Source organism: Ptychodera flava, chromosome 9, assembly GCF_041260155.1.
Source record: "Ptychodera flava strain L36383 chromosome 9, AS_Pfla_20210202, whole genome shotgun sequence".
Lineage (NCBI taxonomy): Eukaryota > Metazoa > Hemichordata > Enteropneusta > Ptychoderidae > Ptychodera > Ptychodera flava.
The window spans coordinates 29,706,524-29,725,440 of NC_091936.1; the positions used below are offsets into that span (position 1 = coordinate 29,706,524).

Genomic DNA, 18,917 nt, shown 5'->3' on the forward strand with positions numbered 1-18,917 from the left:
GTCAGGTGACCGCTCTTTTGGAATGTATCGAGCTGCCAATCATGACATCAGAAATAATGAAGACGGGACAGAAATAGTGTCCAAAGACAGTAACCTTGCCACTTAAAACCGGTATTATCATTTTTACTCATCATTTTCATAGTTCTATCGCAAAGTCGCACTCTGTAAGCTGATGGTTACAAATTCCCTGTGTATTGGGGTTTGCAGTTTCCTCCTAATATCATCAAACACTCAAAACACATTAACGTCTGCTAGTTCGCATTGAAACTTTTCAATGAACACAATCACACTTCAAAGAGACAGCAGCTGTAAATATTGATAATGGTTTCATCTTTTCTACCGCTAGAAACACGTTCATTTTCTTCTTCTCCTCCGTAATGAATTGTGTTGAGACACAAACTGTTCATTTTGTCAATATATTTTGTATAGAAAATGCATTCATGATGGAATTGCCAATGATAACGTTGGACATCACTCACACAGGCAGGTGATGACAAATTGAACGCTAGACATTCGACTTGAAAACAGAAGTCGAACACGAAAAGGTCGGCGATGCACTGACATAATTGAAGTATCAATCGAAAAGAGAAGCTGGAAATAAACCAATCTTTCTATCACTGTCAACTTGGTCCCGTTGAATGCATCTTGCTAGCCAAGTGATTACAAATTAACCACATAAGCCCAATTAATAATTACCTCGCCAACCTAATATCATACTCAAAACCTGACAGGCCCTAAATCTGGTCATATTTGAACCTCAAGGTGCACTGAGTGGCCAGCTTTCTAAGCACGTCAACCCTTCCAATCCCTCGGGCTTTTTTACTGTGATTATATTTTCGTTATACGAGTTAAAGGAGGCTTTTGGAAGGAGACCGGTTGCCCGGACAGGTTTATCTCCGTAGAAGCATCGACGTTTACCGTTTCAATAATGATGCGAAGAGGTCGAGGCCCAGGGCCGCGGCCGGGACCGCGACCGGTAAGTACACGAAATCGGGTCACTGTACGATTATCAGGCTTTCAAAGCTGTTGGCATTAAATAACGTATGAGATTATAAGCAGCTTTTTGTTTTCCTTGGTTGTACGTGGGATAGTGTTATTCATTTTGTGCCTCAAATCCAGTTTTTCGTGGTCAGTGAAGTCACGCAAGGGTGAGTCTCTCCAATAACCATATTCAAAACAAATAATAGCCCAGGCTTAATCCATTTGTCTCATCACAGTTCAAAAACCAAAGTTGAACAATTAAATTTATTTTAAAAAGTGTCTGTGTTCAAAATTCGTCGAAACGTCAGTTGAATAAGACTGAAAATTTCACAAAACGGCTGTGATTTTTCTTTGTGTCAACTCTATGTGTACATTGTGGGTGTTTTCGATTGAAATAATTGTCCTTGAGAGGTTATCGTGGTAGAATATGCAAATCATTTTTCAAATGACGCCATTGTACTGTTTACTTTCTTGCCCACTGTCATAGGCAAACTAACAAGGTATTTTATCAACGTAAACTGAACAGATGATTTCAAATTTCCCGACCCATCACAGCAGTGATCACCTATGTAATACGCGCGTCTATGGCAAAAGACTTAAATTTCTGCTAAAAATTTCCTCAATGAAACTTCAACAATACTCCTACCAAATCAAGAGGAAAAATCAGGGGTCATTGTGCAAAGTTTGGTACAAGAGAAACAAATTACCTGACATTTCCCTGGTATTTGAAATTCAAAATGGCCGCCATCCCTCTGTTAACTATATGGGGGGAAATAAAATGTTCGATTTTCGAAAAACTAAGGGTGTGAAATGTTTTCTTACTCCTAGAGCTTTAAAATGAGTCCCGAGAAGTGGTAGATCAGAAAAGAATGGTAAAACTTTGAGAGTCCAAATATCTAGTACCCGAAGTATATTGTTCATTAATGCTCTATGTTGACCTACTGCGAGATGTCATATACAAACAAAATGATCATGAGCGGTTTTTCTAGCCTCGGTACAGGTTTACAGTATCGTCTTGGTATAACAAGATACAAGATAGTGACCGTTGACAAATATCTCGAATGGAATGTCTTCATCGAGAAAACAGTTTTGAGTTTTCCCCTGTCCCAGTTACCTAACGAAACAAAAGGACCTTTTCAAGATGGTCGGTGTACTTTGGCGTGCTTCGGGCGAACGATGAACCAAATTATCCATTAACTCACGGAACAACGCCTCGTTCAATGGAGTATGTAAAATGATTCATAATTTTACGACTTATCGCTTCTGTCGATGTCACAATAGGACAGATGATCGCATTGTAAATCGCCCTGCCGCGAGACTTAGATGACCTTCCGTGACCTCCTGTCAACTATCACCCAGTGGCAGTTCGATCGTCTCCTTGAAACTAAAATTTACAGCGAGGTCCGAGCAGGTCAATAAATCTTGATACTTTGCGCTTGGCTTGCAATCTCCTTGCTGTCACATTAAATATATTAACATAGAGTAATCCGATTTTTCGTCATTTTTATTACATTCTGGAGCTCACTTAGGAACAATGTCACAGATTGTGGTTTAATTTTACTTTTATAAGGGAGCCGTCATTATTTAAAGCCTGGGGGCGGAGGAATTTCATCGGAAACTCCGAAATTTCTAGTAACCCCTCCCGCAAACCATGATGAATTTCAGTAATCATCCTCTCTAACACAGAGATTTTGACTGACCCACCACCCCAACTTAGCAAAGTTAAATATCAATACAATACTTAGTAAAATTTCCAAAATACAGTAATAGTAAAGACCTTTCAAATCGTGTAGGCGTACCCTTCTAGATTATCATCGTTTATCTCACAATAGTTGAAAAGGTGAAACTAACAAAACTGCAATTCAAAGTCACAACAAAATATAAATATAAAAGCTCACGCCATGTAGTATTTTTTTTAAATTTTGCATGGGTATCATGACAGAGTTTTCACCAGGATGTCCAACTGGGCAGAATTTGACAGTACTTGGGAGAACACGCGAGAGGCTGAGGGGGAAAGTGTCAGAGAAAGTTTCCCCTATCTTGCGTGGAAAAGTTTGAGAAATTGATGTACGGTGGTGCAGTCTGGTGTATTCTAAGAGGTATTTTAAATTTGTTGTTTTACGAAGTAAAACTGTTAGAATATTCCAAGGGAAAAGATCACGAGAGAGGAATCCCCCTCTTGCATCGAAAATTTATTTTGCGCTCGGTAAAATTGTTTGAAAATGACACTGAACACTGATATTTTATTACATTTCTTGCATGATCACTGAGTCACAATATTCAACACCCTAACAATAACAATAGATTTTGTAAAAAATAGTTCTCAGTTTGTCAGAGATTGAAGACCATAGAATATGTAGGAATGGAAAACCTGTGACCTTCCTTTGTCATTTGCAAAATCTTACATTTATGTAAACGATATTAGAGGACCATGAGTCAGAGTCGGTATTTTTCAATTCTGAATCATTATTTGTTTGCAACCTCGCCAGCCATGCAATTTCTCTAGCTGCCAGTTTCTAAAGCCTGAATACGGTATTGTACAATGTCAAAATGGTTATTGAACTGATGTCAATTCAAGTTGACAAGTATATGTTTCTGTGATAAAAGACCTAAAGGATGACTTCACCACAGTTCAGTGTTGTCACAGTCCTAGATCCTGTAAACTATTTGAGAAATTGATATGTGCAATGGTGTCGTCTGGTGCATTCTGAGAGGTGTCTTCAATTGTTGTTTTACTAGTACGACTGTTAGGACACTCCAAGGGGGTGTCCCCCCTCTCGCATCGAAAATTTTGAGAAATTATGTGTGCAATAGTACAATCTGAGAGGTGTTTCAATTCACATCGCACCAAAACTTGAGTAACACCCTTCTTTCTCTCCACATTTTGAGCAACCTCCCCTTGTAGCTTTCAATTTTTTGAGTGACTTTCCTCCGATTCCTCCGGCCCCAGGCCGTAAATAATGACGGCTCCTTAATTTGGTTTTTGTTTAACAGTGCATACGATTTACGAGTTCAGTCTCACAGTTTATTCAGAGACAGACTCGGACATACAGCTTTTCGGCGGTACTGTTGAAGTTGGCCCTCATCAAACAAAGCTCAAATCTTGGATATTCTGGAAAAATTGTCAATGATATCACATAGTTCCTACTACACCATCATGATGACGTCATCAGATATATAGATGATAGACATCGGAATGTCAAGCAGCAATAAGCCAGAATTGCTAATGAAAGATCCTGAACAGTATATGAATACGAATACTCACTGTTGTTTTGCTCTCTCTCTCTCTCTCTCTCTCTCTCTCTCTCTCTCCTAGGTGGCACGACGCCCTGTTGCGACGGGACTGGTGGTCGGCGCTGCAGCGACGTCGGTGTCCAAAAATAAACAGAAGGCGGCTGCAGCTCAGAGAGAGCAAGAGAAAGCTGCAGCTGCTGCTGCCGCGGCCGCGGCCGCTTCACAGCCTCCGCCTCCTCAGTATGTGGTGTATCAACAACCCCCTCCTCCTCCGCCACAACAGCCATCAACACAGACAATAATCATCGTCAAGGTACAAAGCCCTAAGTTATGCATAGAATTAGACAAAGATACCGTAGAGACTAGGGGCCACTGCTATAGAACACACATATATACCGCGTTTTTGTACCCCCTCCCTCGCTCCATGTAAAATTTGATTGGGCTAGTGTTAACAAAATTTAATATTTTGAGTCCTGTTTTGACTCTGACGCAACATTTTGAGGAAAATGAAGCTTTGAAGTAATTATTGGCCAAATTTGTATCCAATATTTTTTTTGAAACGCGAAACAACTCAACTACTCAAATACCCTGAGGCCCCATCTTCATATCTTAAGTTTAGGACACAACTCGCTCAGAATAATACTTTGATGCAAATCTCAAATAATCTGTTATGTTGACAGCACTACTTCTTACTGATATGCTAAAAACCAAGAGCCATCAACAGACGATGAGTAAAATGTGGCCTGCATGACTCTGATTGCCATAGATTGACCTTTAGTCAAGTGTCTTAAACCAGGAATTAGTTGTAACAGTGAAAGTCATCATGGCTCCACTGGTTTGCTGAAATACAACGAAGATTAATTACAGTTAAAACATGCTTGTTTAAACATTCAACATTTTCCAATATATGACCCTGTGTTTATATATTATCGGGTGAACTGGTCAAAATTGAGAAGTATACCCATTGCTGAGATGGTTTATTGCTATTATATCATAACAGTATACTGAAATTTTGGTTTGAAATATCATTACAGGAATTTTGCTCTAACTGAGAGCTTGCGAGTGTTCCGATTGTGCTACTTCGCGAATACAGCACGGTTATATTCAAGTCTTGACCAATTAGTTGGCTGCATGAATTCTAAATACCTACATTGAGACGGCACATTCACCGTGAGAATAACTAGTAAAATATTTACATGTTTACTTAATAGCAATTAATTAAGCATGTAATGAGGAACTGAACACCACACAAACTGTGGAAACAGTTCATCATTGGTCAGAAATATAGTAAGATGACCCGAAGTAAAGATAGCTTTGAAGCAAAATGTAGAATAATATTTTGTGCAGAGAATGCACTCTCCATTGATATAGAATAAATATAAATATACCATTGTAACTCATTTCACTTTACATCATTCATGATAATGCTCCAAGAAATATTCAGCTTAAATGATAATGTGTTTATAATTTAATAACAAGGTGCAAAGTACTTTCAACCGCTGGCTATCACTACTATTTTAATAAACGTTGCAAATCAACCTTTTGACTGGGACCGTTGAACGTATTCGTACTTATACATAAAAATCAATGTGTGGGGGTGCGTGTTCGTAAATAGATATAAATTCAGACAGACAGATAGAAAGAGAGGGGGACATAATAGTAATCTTTATTTATTTTTTCCTTCTACATTACTTGTGTATTTATGTAGGAATCTGAGAAAAAAGAGGAAGATGATGGTGAGTTTCACTTTAACTTTTTTTAATTTGTCATGACAACCATGTATACGTACTTGTTCTGTCCGCAACTTGCATCCCAAGTTTCTCTGTAACAGTTGACAACACAACGAGAGAAGCACTGGCTATTACAAGTTCAATTGTACATCACGGCCACTTTTCTACTATACAATTGGTACCGTTCACAGTTATATCCACTTCATGGTCTACAATAAACTGTGTTTGTTACAGGTGAAGAGCCAGCACAACCAGCACAACCAGCACAACCACCACCCCAACCAGCTCAGCAACAACCACCTCCAGGCTACTACTATCCCCCTCCAGCTGCCTATCCACACCAGCAACCGGAAGTAAACCCACAAGACCCAAACTTCCAACAGGCTCCCAGCAATCCCGGGCAACCACCGAGGTACCCGACTCCTTTCCCATACCAGTACGTCCCCCCTCAACAAGGCGCTCCAAATCCCCAGCAGCAGGGTCAACAGGGCGCAGGGAATCAGCAGGCGCCCAGCGGTGCTCAGACCGGGCAACCACCTCAGGGTTATCCAGCCTACCCGGGCTACTACCCACCACCACAGGGCCAATATCCTCCGCAGGGCCAGTACCCGCCGATGGGCCAATATCCTCCACCCGGCCAATACCTGCCGCCGGGTCAATATCCTCCACCACAGCAACAACAACAACAGTCGAGTGATGCAGCCGCGAGTGCTTATCATATTCCTGCTCAGTCAGTGGAAAAGACTTCGTAATTATCTACCCTCCAGTTCCTGCCATAAGCCCATTGCACCAAAGGCAGTTTATGGGAAGATGACAAAAGATTTTATTCAATTTTCTTGTTATTAATATTTAGAGATATCATCGTGAGACAGCATTTTCTTGTAGAAGGCAGAATTTTTTGACGATCAAACAGGCGTTTAAATGTAAATGCCAGTTTGCACAAGACCGGCTGTGATTTATCGACGCAGAACTATTAAAGTATGAATCATGTTCTCCACTGCACTTTATTATAAATATAATTATACCTCGTTAGGTGTGACCTCGTTTCCCCAATAACGAGGAAAATAATCAGTACCCGATAATCTAGAAAACAACTGAATAGAATTTTAGCAATTATTTTTTCTTATCTTTATTTGTTGATATTCGTTTAATAAAAGAGGCAAAGTTGCAAAGCTTGATCTCTATCAGCGCTTCTATATTTATTTTTGCGTGCCGAGAATGAATAGTGTATTGATCAAACTTTGGCAAGGTCGTTGAAAGTTTGGATTTAAGTGCACACCGTCCGTCTGTTTTACATGTTTTTTCCTGACCTTCCTCCCGGAAATTGTCATTTATTTCGTTTATCTTCAATGCTTCCATTTCCGCTTCTCGTCACTCCTCGTTAAGCCACTACATCCACATCCTCTTCTTTCTCTCCTTTCCGATCAACACCCGAAAAAATCCAATCCGCTATGCGAGATCCCTACATCGGAAATGATACAAAGCCTAGCACCAGCCCTTTACTTTAAAATTTACCCCGGAAAACTTGCACAGTTTATACTGCAATAGAGGTCCAAGGACGAGTTCTACTCTATCGTCGTCTCACTTTCTGGTTTCTTTTGTTTGATTTTTGGTATTTAGTAACTCTGCTCTTGTTCTACCACCCCAACCCCGCATTCCATGCTGAAATGCGAAGATGTCAATTTCTGAACGTTGTCTGTACGCGTGCAATGTCTGGTTGTGTGTTATCGTTGTGGGGAGAAGTTTGGTCGCGGGTATAATTCATTTGTGTACAATAACATTTCATAGATTATACACGATGTGTTTTGTTGATAAGAGTATGTTTTCTTCTTCGTCATACTCGAAAGAGTCGTATAAAGATGCAAATTGCTGAACAAAAGTACAGAAAACATTTCAAACCTTTCGGTTTATGTCCGTTTAATGTAAACTGAGATTTATGGGGTCACTTTCACTTATAATCGTTCATCTTACATATGATCGAATTTGGTATTGGCTAGCATATTCAACTAATATAATCACAGATGTAAGGCGGAAATCCCCTGGGCTAGTAAAGCGTTACGACAGACTGTCATAGCCTGGGTACATGCATACATGAGTTCGGTTTTCAACGTCTGCTCGTCGGTAAAGACGTGTTCCACCGGTGCAGTGTTCAATGTACTTCAGTCATATAAATCTCGGATAATTGATAAATTTGTTCAAAGTTCTAATCGGCAGAGTTTCTAATCAGCTCAGCGACGTCAAGCTTGCCACCACAACAACAATACAATCTTTGCCGGGTTGTCGTTCGTCTGTTATTTGGCGGAGGCGACGCGGCGACGACGAACACCTGCCATGCGACCTTCCTAAAGCAGATAAATAGCAAATGATTGACGTGCTTCGTATATAATTGAATTGTAATATTTCACCGACTGTAGCCACGCCTAATTAAATGATGCTTTTTCATAGTTTACACTTTAACTCATTGACAGACGCTTGCAGATCAATTATCTTTCACATCTGCTGACCTTCACCCACGTGATGACATCATAACCTTGTCTATATTTTGACACTGACCACATTCAGAAGACATGTTGAAGCCTATTTGTGTATCTGTGGTATAAAGTGGCTGATTTTCTTGAGTAACCTGACACCGGAGCAACGGGAAAACACCGTGGTTTACTCGACAGTGAGCGGCCATGTTTAGAAGGGTAGGTGGCTTTGTTCGTATCCAGTGTAGATTGCTGGATTCACAACGCTGTGGACATAGTTCATATAAATAGTCGACGTCTGGGTTATAAAATCCTGTCTTTGTTGACAGTCCCGAGCCTTTCATCATAGACGTTAAAATTTAACGCTGTATACCACTAAATTGGGACCTACTTATTCAGTACAGCTAAAGTCTTCGACGTTTACAGCAAGGCAAAATGAGTATGTTGATGTAGGCAGTAAAGTATGCTTTACAGTGAATTGGTAGTTTGTCTAATTATTCAACTCGATACTATATGAACCGCATGGGCAAAAACCTTCATTGGGAATCAGATCTTAAGTTTAATTCATTCAATGACGGGGATTTACGTTAACCTTATCTACTTTGATTTATTTATGTACGATAAAAGTATTAATAAGCAGTTTATGGTCATTTACACAAGAGACAAACGCTATAAGCTGCAACATGACGGGACATAAATTCAGCTATTCAATGGACTTTGCACCTTTTAAGACTAATGTCTGCGGGTTTCAATAATAACGTCTTCGTTAACTGTTGAATCTTCCGAATCGTCGGATATCTCATTTAACATAAAGACGTCTTCTTGATGAAAGCCTATTTCCTGCTTTGCAAGGAAAATTGGTCGACAAAAAACAAGGCATGTTTAGTTGCTCGTTGGATTGCGCCAGGTTGCCCTTAATCGCGTATTCCATATGAATATTTTATTTCCGTTTCAAGTCGGGTTTTTCTCAAAATCAATAATACCATGAATAAAGTATACTAATGATGAAAGGTTATAAATTTGTTATATTTCAAGAGGATCAACAGTTACATTTTTACTCAGGAGAGAAATGCAGTCTCACGAGGAGACGGTACCACCTCGAACCAGTTCAGGTCACGTGTTCGGAGTACAGTGACGTAGGGGGTGCGTGCCGGTCAGGTGATGATGATCAGAACACACACTGAGCTCGTTCACCGAGTTGTCCCAACAGTTGGTTTGCGCTGAGAACTTTTGGAATGTGGTCATTTCGTACTTGATACAAATGCAAATTTAATCAAGAGATGGTACCAACTCGAGATAGTGCGCATGACCAGTTTACAGATATCATGTAGTTTGAAAAAGCAAACCGTCGAATGAATGAATATTCAGGCAGTTCACAATCCAAAACGTCCCCAGTCCAGCATATGATATTTCTATATCGATCATATTGCATAATGTATATAATACACATATACCAATCATATAATATATACTTTTACTGATTTTTTTGTTCATTGCTCGATAACTCTTTTTGTAAACCTTTCAGCAATCTATTTTCACATTTGTGCGTAATGTGGTCGATATAAGTGTATTATTTTGTTATTTTTTTATGAATTTAAGTCAGTGCATATTTACACTTTTTTTCAAAATCCTCTAAATCCAAATAATCCACCACATTACGTCGTTTCAATACGTTCATACCACACGTTACGTACATTTGTGTCGCTGCATGCTTTTCGCATTTTACATCTACCGGTGGGCTCTCTGGGTAATTAATCTGATGACCTGAGTTGCATGCTGGTGAGATTCTGCTGAAACGGAATACCGCGCCGCGCTTTGTGATTTGGCGTTGGTATGGGGGGAGGGGCCTCTTTTGCTCTTCCGTTGAAATGATGCCTTAGTGAATCTGTTGCTCTCAGTTTTTTTTCTCCCTTCGAATGTTTACTGTCTTCTTTGTTTTCACCGGTTCAGTTCCTTTCCTTCAAATTTGAGTTCGATGCCACACCCTCATGTTGAACTGAAGGCAATAAACACGATGTTTTTGAACTCAACATAAATAAATATTGGTGCCCTGCACTCCGACATTTTATCCCAGACATTTAAGCAATTTCGACGCATAACTTTTGGCCTATGAGTAAGCTTTATACCATAGCCATTGAAAGCATATACTCGAATAAAGAATTTGTAACCATCAAGTACTACGTCACCAAGATACCACGGTGTCTTCAATCGGGGTTCGAACCCACAATATACTGCATCCAGTCACCTAGCGGAGAAGCAACAGACAGAACCGCTCGGCCAAATCCCAAATATTGACAGTTACGAATCAAACAATACAATATATTTAGCGGGCATCACAGATGTACCAAATTAAGACTGCAGTCTAATCAACTGGAGAAAGTTTTCAGACATGCAAGGCTCTGAGTGCTGTATAGTTTGATGTCGTGCCTTTCGAAAAAGATGGATAACAATTGGCATCAATATGATGATTAACAATAGGCACGCAGCAGACATTAATTCCAAAAATATGGATTTAGATGCAATTGATTATAAGAAAGGCGCCACAACCGTGGTCATCTACAATCAGTAGAAACTTTTCCTCGAGCCATGTCATCAATTGACATTTCCGACTTTTCTTCCAGGGTCCTCCGAGACGGAGAGTGATGCGACGCCGAGCGGTCGTCACCGGACTCGCCGTCGGTGCAGTAGCCGGTAGCGCCGCACGGAGAAGCAGTCGATCGGCGTACAGCAGCGGCGCGACCGAAGTTCACCACTACCACGAATCGCCGCAGCCTGTTGCAGCGCCCCCACCACCACAGTACTACTACTACCCTCCGCCACCGCAATACCCACCTCAGCAGCCATATTATCACTACCCACCTCCGCCACAACAGCCACCGCCACAGCAATATTACCAACCGCATCAGCAAGCAGCGCCGCAGAATCCTGCTAATCCGACCGTGGTCCACGTAAATATACAGGTAAAGTACTGCACTCACGGGATAATGCACAGCCGGAAACCGTTACTGTAACAAGAAATATATTTTATGTAGTTTTCGAAAAAGTTTCCTTACGACATACTGCAAGGCTATATAAAAAACTGTTTAAGCCTTCCCTTGACCAAATTTTGATGGACAGTAACTTTTCTATTGAAGGCAGAACGATGCAGTTATATGCACGTGCCTCTTTATTCGAACTTAGGCTGAGTTCACAAAAACCTGTTAGGGGGCTGGAGGATTTCAGGGGGCGTCGAAAATATAGGGGGTATTGGAAGAGGGACTTGAAAGTTTTGCTCTGCCTGTAGGGGGACTTGAAATTTTTTTTGTTCCCTTTTATGTTTTACATTTTCCAATTCCAAGTTTTTGTAGGTAATTCAATGAAAAATGAATACCATTTTTATGTCTTCCAATTGTTGTAATGTTCGTAATAATTTTAACACAGTCTAGAAAAATTTTGTCACATTTCATGACTTTTATCTCGAAAAAATATAAACATGTGTGATTTTTCATAAAAAACCAAACTTGAGCCTAGTAACAGGGCAGAAGCTGCAACTGTTAATGATTTTTGCAATATTTCTATGCAATATCAACTACAGTTTCTTGCTGTCTCCCTACAGCGTGCTCAAACACACAACATTTATTTTGTCGACAAAGCCTGTATATATGAATATGTATTAGGTGATAATTTAATTACAGACCAGACTGACAGTCAGTCGTCAGTGATACAAATGCATGATACACATACACAGGCTGTGTCGGCAGGCTGAATACTGGACAGTTCAACGTGCTGTAGGGAGTAGAACAAGAACACAGTTGTATAAACTGAACAAAAATAGTCAAAATTATCAAAGGTAAAACAGCTACTGCCCACGGGTAGTGTCACTGTCAGATACTGCCCTGCTACTGCAGTGTTACTGTCACTGCATACCTGAGCAGAGATAGCTTTGACTCTGATGTGTATGGTAGTTGAAGAAGAGTTTGGTTTAAATGACAGTGGTCGTCGCGCTGCGCATCCTCCTGAGGGGGTCCCCCTCTGTTGTAAACAAATCCAAGAACGCCGCACATGTTACGGGTTGATTGTAATGTTTGCGATATTGCCGCTTGTTAAAATGGCGGCTGATCTGTCACAAGTATACCAACTAACCAAATGTAACACACGATAAAAGGTCAATTAATCTAAGTTAAATATCTGCTGAATATTGAACAATAATTGCACGCTGAATTGAGATCACATTTGCTCATGATTTTCTTGAATCAGTTGAATGGGGCTCGGCTACTGTTATCGCTCGAGCCATAGAGCTAGACGTACGCATGTACGCATGTATACGCCAACAGACTATCAACGACCGGGCTCTAGTTTTCGACATCGCTAGCAAGGACGAGAGCTTTCATTTCAAGAGGCCCGACAGGAGTACAAAGACAACAACCCAAACTACAGAAATCTACAGCTTGCAGAGCAATGCCCGCTGCAGCAAGAAGCATCTCTGCATCTGTTCCGTTCCGTGGTCTGTATGAACGTCCGTGTCAAACCGGGTATATGGCGCGCTTCACTCGGCTGTGGAGAATCCAACTCAACTACAAAGTTTACCCCGTTTGGGGGTGCAAACGAGAATTCCGAGTACAGGTATCAAGTCAAGCGAAGGACCTTCCATAGGTCTTCTTGTTATGTGGGGGTTATCTCACTTGAAAGAGGAATAGACCTACCCGGCAATCGGAGGTACAACAACGACGTTTGCCCATCACCGGTAGGCCTACACCAGCTAGCGGTTGGATCACTGCCATGACCGTGCACAGGACCGGGGCACAGGATCTCTCGATACGTCTATGCACGGTGTAGCCGTGCAATTTCCTGCCAAATGCCGCGAAAACCGCTCGTTTTGTCTATTGTTTCCTGTCATTTTACTATTTCTTACCACGTTATACTAGGAGAAGTAAGACATGGTGATCAACAGTTGGTTGTGGGCCAAGTCGTTGCGGGCCGGTACGTTGTGGGACCGGATTCTCTATATCCGTGTACGTCAACGCGGTGACCGTCTCCCAACAACATCTCTCGTGCCCTGCTCTGGCTTGCCGATCATGGTCTTGAGTGTATTTTTGTGTTAGGCATTGTGCTTGTTGCTGGTCTACATATATAGGCAACGTTGATCATTTTAGTTATGTATTTTCACTGTACTGTACATAGCATTGTGTACAACCAACGTGATCGCGCGCGATCAAACCTTTTTGTTCACTGTGTCTGCGTGCAGTAAACTCAGCGACATAATGTGCTGAGTGTAGTGTCCCGATGTTCGTAGCTCTACACGAGTTTATAGATAGAAATACACCACTGAAGTTCGTTTCTGATCTTAATATTTTACTATTGCATGATGTTGAGTCTTACAAAGGCCTTAACAGAGTGGGGGACTGCTCCCATCTCACTCCTATTGAAGTTGAGAAGACTTATGTTTACAAAAATTTATGTTTATCAACAAACAAATCACGCACGCGCAGCGCGACGACCACTGCGCTTTAAATGACACTCATGACAGTGAAACATGCTTACACACAAAATCAGGCCAGAGAGCAACACATGGAAGATCAGGAGACTTGAAAAGCTATCGGGAATTTTTGAACTCTGGCATATGAGAAAGAAAAAATATGGGGTCACCACCATGCTTGATTTTCTAAATGTTCACATTCTCGTCAAAAAATAATACAAAAGTAAAACTTTGAAAAGTAAATACTAAATGAAAAAATATGTGACTAAAGGGAATTATCTTTTTTTATGCAAATTTGCCATTATTATACCCAACATTTCAAAGATTAAAATATTTATTTGATGGAATATTTTAACCTTCCAGTATTGTCAGTTTTGAGTTGCATCTAATTCGCATATGTCTTGTACTTTTGAAACAAATTTTTGGTAGGTCTCTGTGCTCAGTTTGTTACAATATGGCAATTAGCCAGAATTCACAATTAGCCTTCTCTCTCATGATCGTCATTTTGTATGCTCTTCGGCAGGAGCAATTGATCTGGCCAGAGTTGGATTAACTCAAGTTGGTTTAGACTTTACAAAGTGCTAATAACAGTTAGTGTTGAACACCTGCAAGCGGAATGGCTCAATACGTGTTTATTTTTTGTGTGTGCACATCCTTTCCAAATATGCGGACTTGTGATAGTTGGGGGCTTGAAAAATTTTGATCATGTAGAGAGGGCATTTGAAAATTTTGTAGGGTATTGAGAGGGGATTTGAAAAAAATAATATTTTATTCGCGATTCCTCCAGCCCCCCAATGTTTTTTTGTTTTTTTTGTTTGTTTGTTTTTTGTGAACGCAGCCTTAGTAGATACCAATGAAGTATGTCGTGATTACGAGAGAGAGAGAGAGAGAGAGAGAGAGAGAGAGAGAGAGAGAGAGAGATTTGCTTTAAGCAGAGACATATGTAACATATAATTCGGGCATATTTAGTGAAGTGAACACAATGCTGCTAAGGTAGCATACCGGTATGTAAATCAGTGTGTTGACAATAGTTGGAAATGCTTATGTCACCTCCTTTAGTTATTTGTGTTCTATTCTAATTTTACGCACAGCAGTCCAGCGGAAGCTCCGGGAGAACAGCATCTGGTCAAGGTGAATACACTCATCTATCGTCGTGAGCGTGTTTCATGGATAGCCGGACGCTGCAGTCAGTACAGTGACTCCATAGATGTGCCAACCACTTATTCTTGCTCAGACAAAAATTGAATCGTCTATATTACTTCTCCCAAGCACTGTTATCAGAGTTTACTAAAATAAATACATACAAGGCGTTCGTCCTGTTTTTTTAATGTCGACATCAATATTGTAATCAGTTCAGTGACGTTTGTACAATTGTGTAAAATTGATGTTATATCGATATAAGAACCGACAAACATTGGCTAATCAGCACAAGATTTCACCTCCGAATTAGTTTCATCGAAAGTACCTATTGATTTGCAGTGGCATCGAGTGCAGCAGCGGATGAAGAAGAAGAGGATTTGATAAACTTCGAAGAAGAACCCGCTGCACCGAGTCAGCCAGCCCAACAACCTTACTCTTACCCTGCACCGCCACAGGGTTACCCCACACAGTATCCAGGTTATTACCCGCAAGGTGGCCAGCAACCTCAGTATCCTGCCAGTGGGGCGCCACCACCCTACACCCCACAATACACATACCCAATGCCAAGCAACACTGTTTCGAAACAGTAACTAGATTTTATAGTATGTACACACATATTTTACCCTATTCTTCCTGGACTTGACAAACATCAGGTGTAATTGACTCCCAACAAAACCCACATGAATGGACTCTCGTTGACCAAACCAAGGATATTCCGTGTGAAATACAAAATGGTTGCAATGTTTTATGTACTGTAAAAGATCTTAACAATATGGAAGCTTTATTTCTTTACATTTAGTTTAGACTCCAAACGGTAAACAACATCTGTAGCGTTCAATCTAATTATCATATTCTTCTAAACAAAAAGATTCCCAGCTTTAATAAAAATATTAAATTCCGAACGACGAGAAATCCATCGATCTTGCATTACTTCGAGCTATGATGTGAACCATTAAATTTGAATCCATCGCATTTATTCATCTTCAAGTTGCTTGGACTTGTACATCGAAGCGAAACAACTTGATAGAAAAGTCAACTTAAAAAGAACTCAGTTGGTTACTGAAAAAATCTCCACTCAATGATTCTATTCAGATCTGAACAATACATCACCCAGGATAAATTGACGTAGCACAGTAAACTTGCCGTTTTACCATCGTTTAAGTAATACATTTTTGTAAATTTGTGTATTGGTAGATCTTGAAATAAAATTAATAGATACATAATTTTAACATTATCGGATAACTTAATCATACACTTTTACTTGAGGCTTTACGCCTCTGGCATTTTGATGACGCCGTCCTAAAAGATACGTTACAAATATTACATATGCACACTTTTATATGTGTAGCATGTAGAATGTGTTCAGTATTAAAGTTGCTGTTGAGGTAGTCGTTGAAACGCTGCACTATCCCAAAACTATCGAATTAAGTGATGATGAACGCATATACCAATGCGATTGGGGCAAAAAGGTTAAACATTTTGTGGCGCAAAGACTCATTTCACCTATTGATATTGTCACTCTCGTGTGGAACTCATATGCCTTGCATGATATATTTCCATGGAAACGGTGCTCTCTATCGCTCTCTTGAGGGTATGGCGGCTATTTTGAATTTCAAATATCGGTAAAATTCCATGATTTGTTTAGCCAATCCCAGGCCTTGCTCGGTGACCCCTGATTTATTACATTATACACATATTGACCGGCCATTAGGGCAACAGCATACGTCTGTACCCTGAGGGACTGTGAGTCACCCCCAAAAACAGACTGTTTCCGAGCATTCAGTTCTCCTTCAGAAAGTAGGATTAACCGAGAAATTTCTCGACTATCGTTTCGCTCGACCGCAGACGTCGTCTTTGTTTACATTCCAGTTCGCGCATGTGCCAATGTTTTTTTTGACGTCAGCGGACATCATTTTTCGGAACTGATGCCTGGCAGGCAATAGTTCCGACAACTGATGACTGATGACATCGTTTACGTGAATCAGCACAAAAAGAACGCATCCCACGTAACTATCAATTGGCGAATTAGAACACAGACTGCGGATGACGTGTGCTTTGATATTGAATATGAGAGAAAACAGTTTAACGTGTCTTTGGGGAACGCTGGTCAGCCAAAAAATTGAAACTTTCCGTTTCAAGACCAGCATTACATCAAATACAGATGCTAAACCTTCAGATATGTATTTCAGGTGTAATCTGTGCTTGCAATAAAACTGAGGAAATCAAATTTTTTTTAAATGCTCTAATGGAAAGCATATTTGTAAGGATATGATAAATTATAAGAGATTGACCATTTGATCTTGGGAGAGGTGGTCGGCATGAAATGTTTTCGCGTTCCAAGATATGACAAATATTTTCCGATTTGCACAGCACTATGCATACATATTTGTTTCAAAGATTAAATAATTGTTTTGTAGACCTAAAAATTTGCATCCTGCTAAAGAATTGTAAGCAAGTGATTCTCTGCAGATTTCCGCGTATTTTCTGCGAGATTTGGAGAGACGACGGTTTTTGTTAAGAGTGTTACAATTTCTTGGATTGGCCGCAAAACATGTTCAGGTATTAGCGCGACACTAACAACTTCTCTTGGAAAAAACTGAAATGATTGTAAGTGAAAAATTCATTTCGTCTGCAATTATTTCTAGTAATGCATCTCATCCATGTAAGTCCATACTTTCCATACTGCACAATGGATGGCTTACCGTAAAGTGTAGACCAAGCCATCGGTAAGGCTCTGTAGATGATGTAGGTAACACGTATACTATATACAGTGACAGCAGTTTCAGCACAGGAGACTCGGGCTCCTTGTTTGTTTGTTTGTTTGTTTATGCGTTTTTATTTATTTGATACGTATCATTATATCAATTTTTGTCGGATATTTAGGGAAAAGGACAGACAATTCATGTATTCTTTCACTCTATTCCGTCACATTGTTCAATGTGAACATCAAGAAAGTGCCAATAGCATGAAGCGTGGGTAGTATTTTCACGTAATTGCTGACACAAAAGCAGATAAACGCAGCAATTCCAAATTAGCTCGATCAACTTTTCCAATCGATATCCAAAAACGAAGACTTCCATGAGGCCGCAGGCTAATATTGCTAATCTGAACTAAATGTCAAACGATTAATTCAGATACATATGCAAAACTTTCAAAAAATACAGACTAGTGAGTGAAGAATACATTGCGTCTGAACTACTGCAAACAAGATAAAAATAGAAACGAATTTCTTGCCTCTGATGTCATGGCCCTGGGTGACCATGGTCAAATGCCGTAAATAGATTTCTCTGGGCCTAAAATTCCTCGTATTCCCTTATATCAATTAGATGTGTTTTATACGGGTATCAGACAGAATGTAAATACTGTGTTATAGGGCACACGGCTGATGCACTTTATTATCCTTGTCTCTTACTGGCATCATTTTTCCCTTCTCGTAAACATCGGATGTCTGTGGAAAGGAACCAGTTGTTCGTCTTTTTTCCTCCCTCTAAGTATTTTACAAAGAATGCTATATGATGATTCAAGATGATGCAACGTTCTTCTCTTGAAAAGTAAATGTATGAATTTACTTCATATTTGCTCAATCATAACAGGTCCTGTCAATAGCCATGGTTCTGCTGGAAGCTATAATTTAAGTATAAAAAATTTGTGTTTCCTCTACAGTCTCACGTTAAAGAGGCGAGCTTGATACATTCCAACAACAAACCCGACCGAATACTGTGTTTCATATCCATCGAACCAGATAGTGGCGAACGACTTATCACAGTGAGAGAAACTTAGGGAAAACGATTTAATAAAATGTTGTTTTTAAGCAGCGAAATAAATCAGAACCACATGCTCATCGGCCTCAATGTAACAGAAGGTCGTCATTTTCTTTGGGGAAAAGTAAAGTCCGCTTACAAGAACATC

The 18,917-nt window shown here is 40.1% G+C and overlaps 2 protein-coding genes across 3 annotated transcripts; both read left to right on the forward strand.

Annotated features, from left to right (window-relative positions):
• Positions 1–695: 695 nt before the first annotated feature.
• On the forward strand, positions 696–7,129 carry LOC139140608 (calcium-binding protein P-like). Its single transcript, XM_070709960.1, has 4 exons — positions 696–976; positions 4,298–4,528; positions 5,924–5,951; positions 6,180–7,129. The coding sequence occupies exons 1-4, from the start codon at positions 929–931 to the stop codon at positions 6,695–6,697; spliced, it is 825 nt and encodes a 274-aa protein (XP_070566061.1). The 5' UTR covers positions 696–928; the 3' UTR covers positions 6,698–7,129.
• A 1,257-nt stretch (positions 7,130–8,386) lies between these two features.
• Positions 8,387–16,237, forward strand: LOC139140610 (splicing factor, proline- and glutamine-rich-like). 2 transcript variants are annotated; one of them, XM_070709962.1, is made up of 4 exons: positions 8,387–8,632; positions 11,035–11,373; positions 14,963–14,999; positions 15,348–16,237. In XM_070709962.1, the coding sequence occupies exons 1-4, from the start codon at positions 8,621–8,623 to the stop codon at positions 15,596–15,598; spliced, it is 639 nt and encodes a 212-aa protein (XP_070566063.1). In that variant the 5' UTR covers positions 8,387–8,620; the 3' UTR covers positions 15,599–16,237. The 2 variants fall into 2 exon arrangements, with proteins under 2 accessions (XP_070566063.1, XP_070566062.1); XM_070709961.1 differs by having other exon boundaries at positions 8,468–8,632; positions 14,960–14,999.
• The last annotated feature ends 2,680 nt before the right edge of the window (positions 16,238–18,917 follow it).

Excerpts from the sequence above, each read along its gene's own strand:
- LOC139140608 (XM_070709960.1), top strand. The coding sequence starts at position 929 with ATGATGCGAAGAGGTCGAGGCCCAGGGCCGCGGCCGGGACCGCGACCG. Across the intron at positions 4,529-5,923 it reads AGACAATAATCATCGTCAAG|GAATCTGAGAAAAAAGAGGA; the intron begins GTACAAAGCCCT and ends GTATTTATGTAG. Across the intron at positions 5,952-6,179 it reads GAAAAAAGAGGAAGATGATG|GTGAAGAGCCAGCACAACCA; the intron begins GTGAGTTTCACT and ends TGTTTGTTACAG.
- LOC139140610 (XM_070709961.1), top strand. Across the intron at positions 11,374-14,959 it reads TGGTCCACGTAAATATACAG|CAGTCCAGCGGAAGCTCCGG; the intron begins GTAAAGTACTGC and ends TTTTACGCACAG. Across the intron at positions 15,000-15,347 it reads GAGAACAGCATCTGGTCAAG|TGGCATCGAGTGCAGCAGCG; the intron begins GTGAATACACTC and ends ATTGATTTGCAG.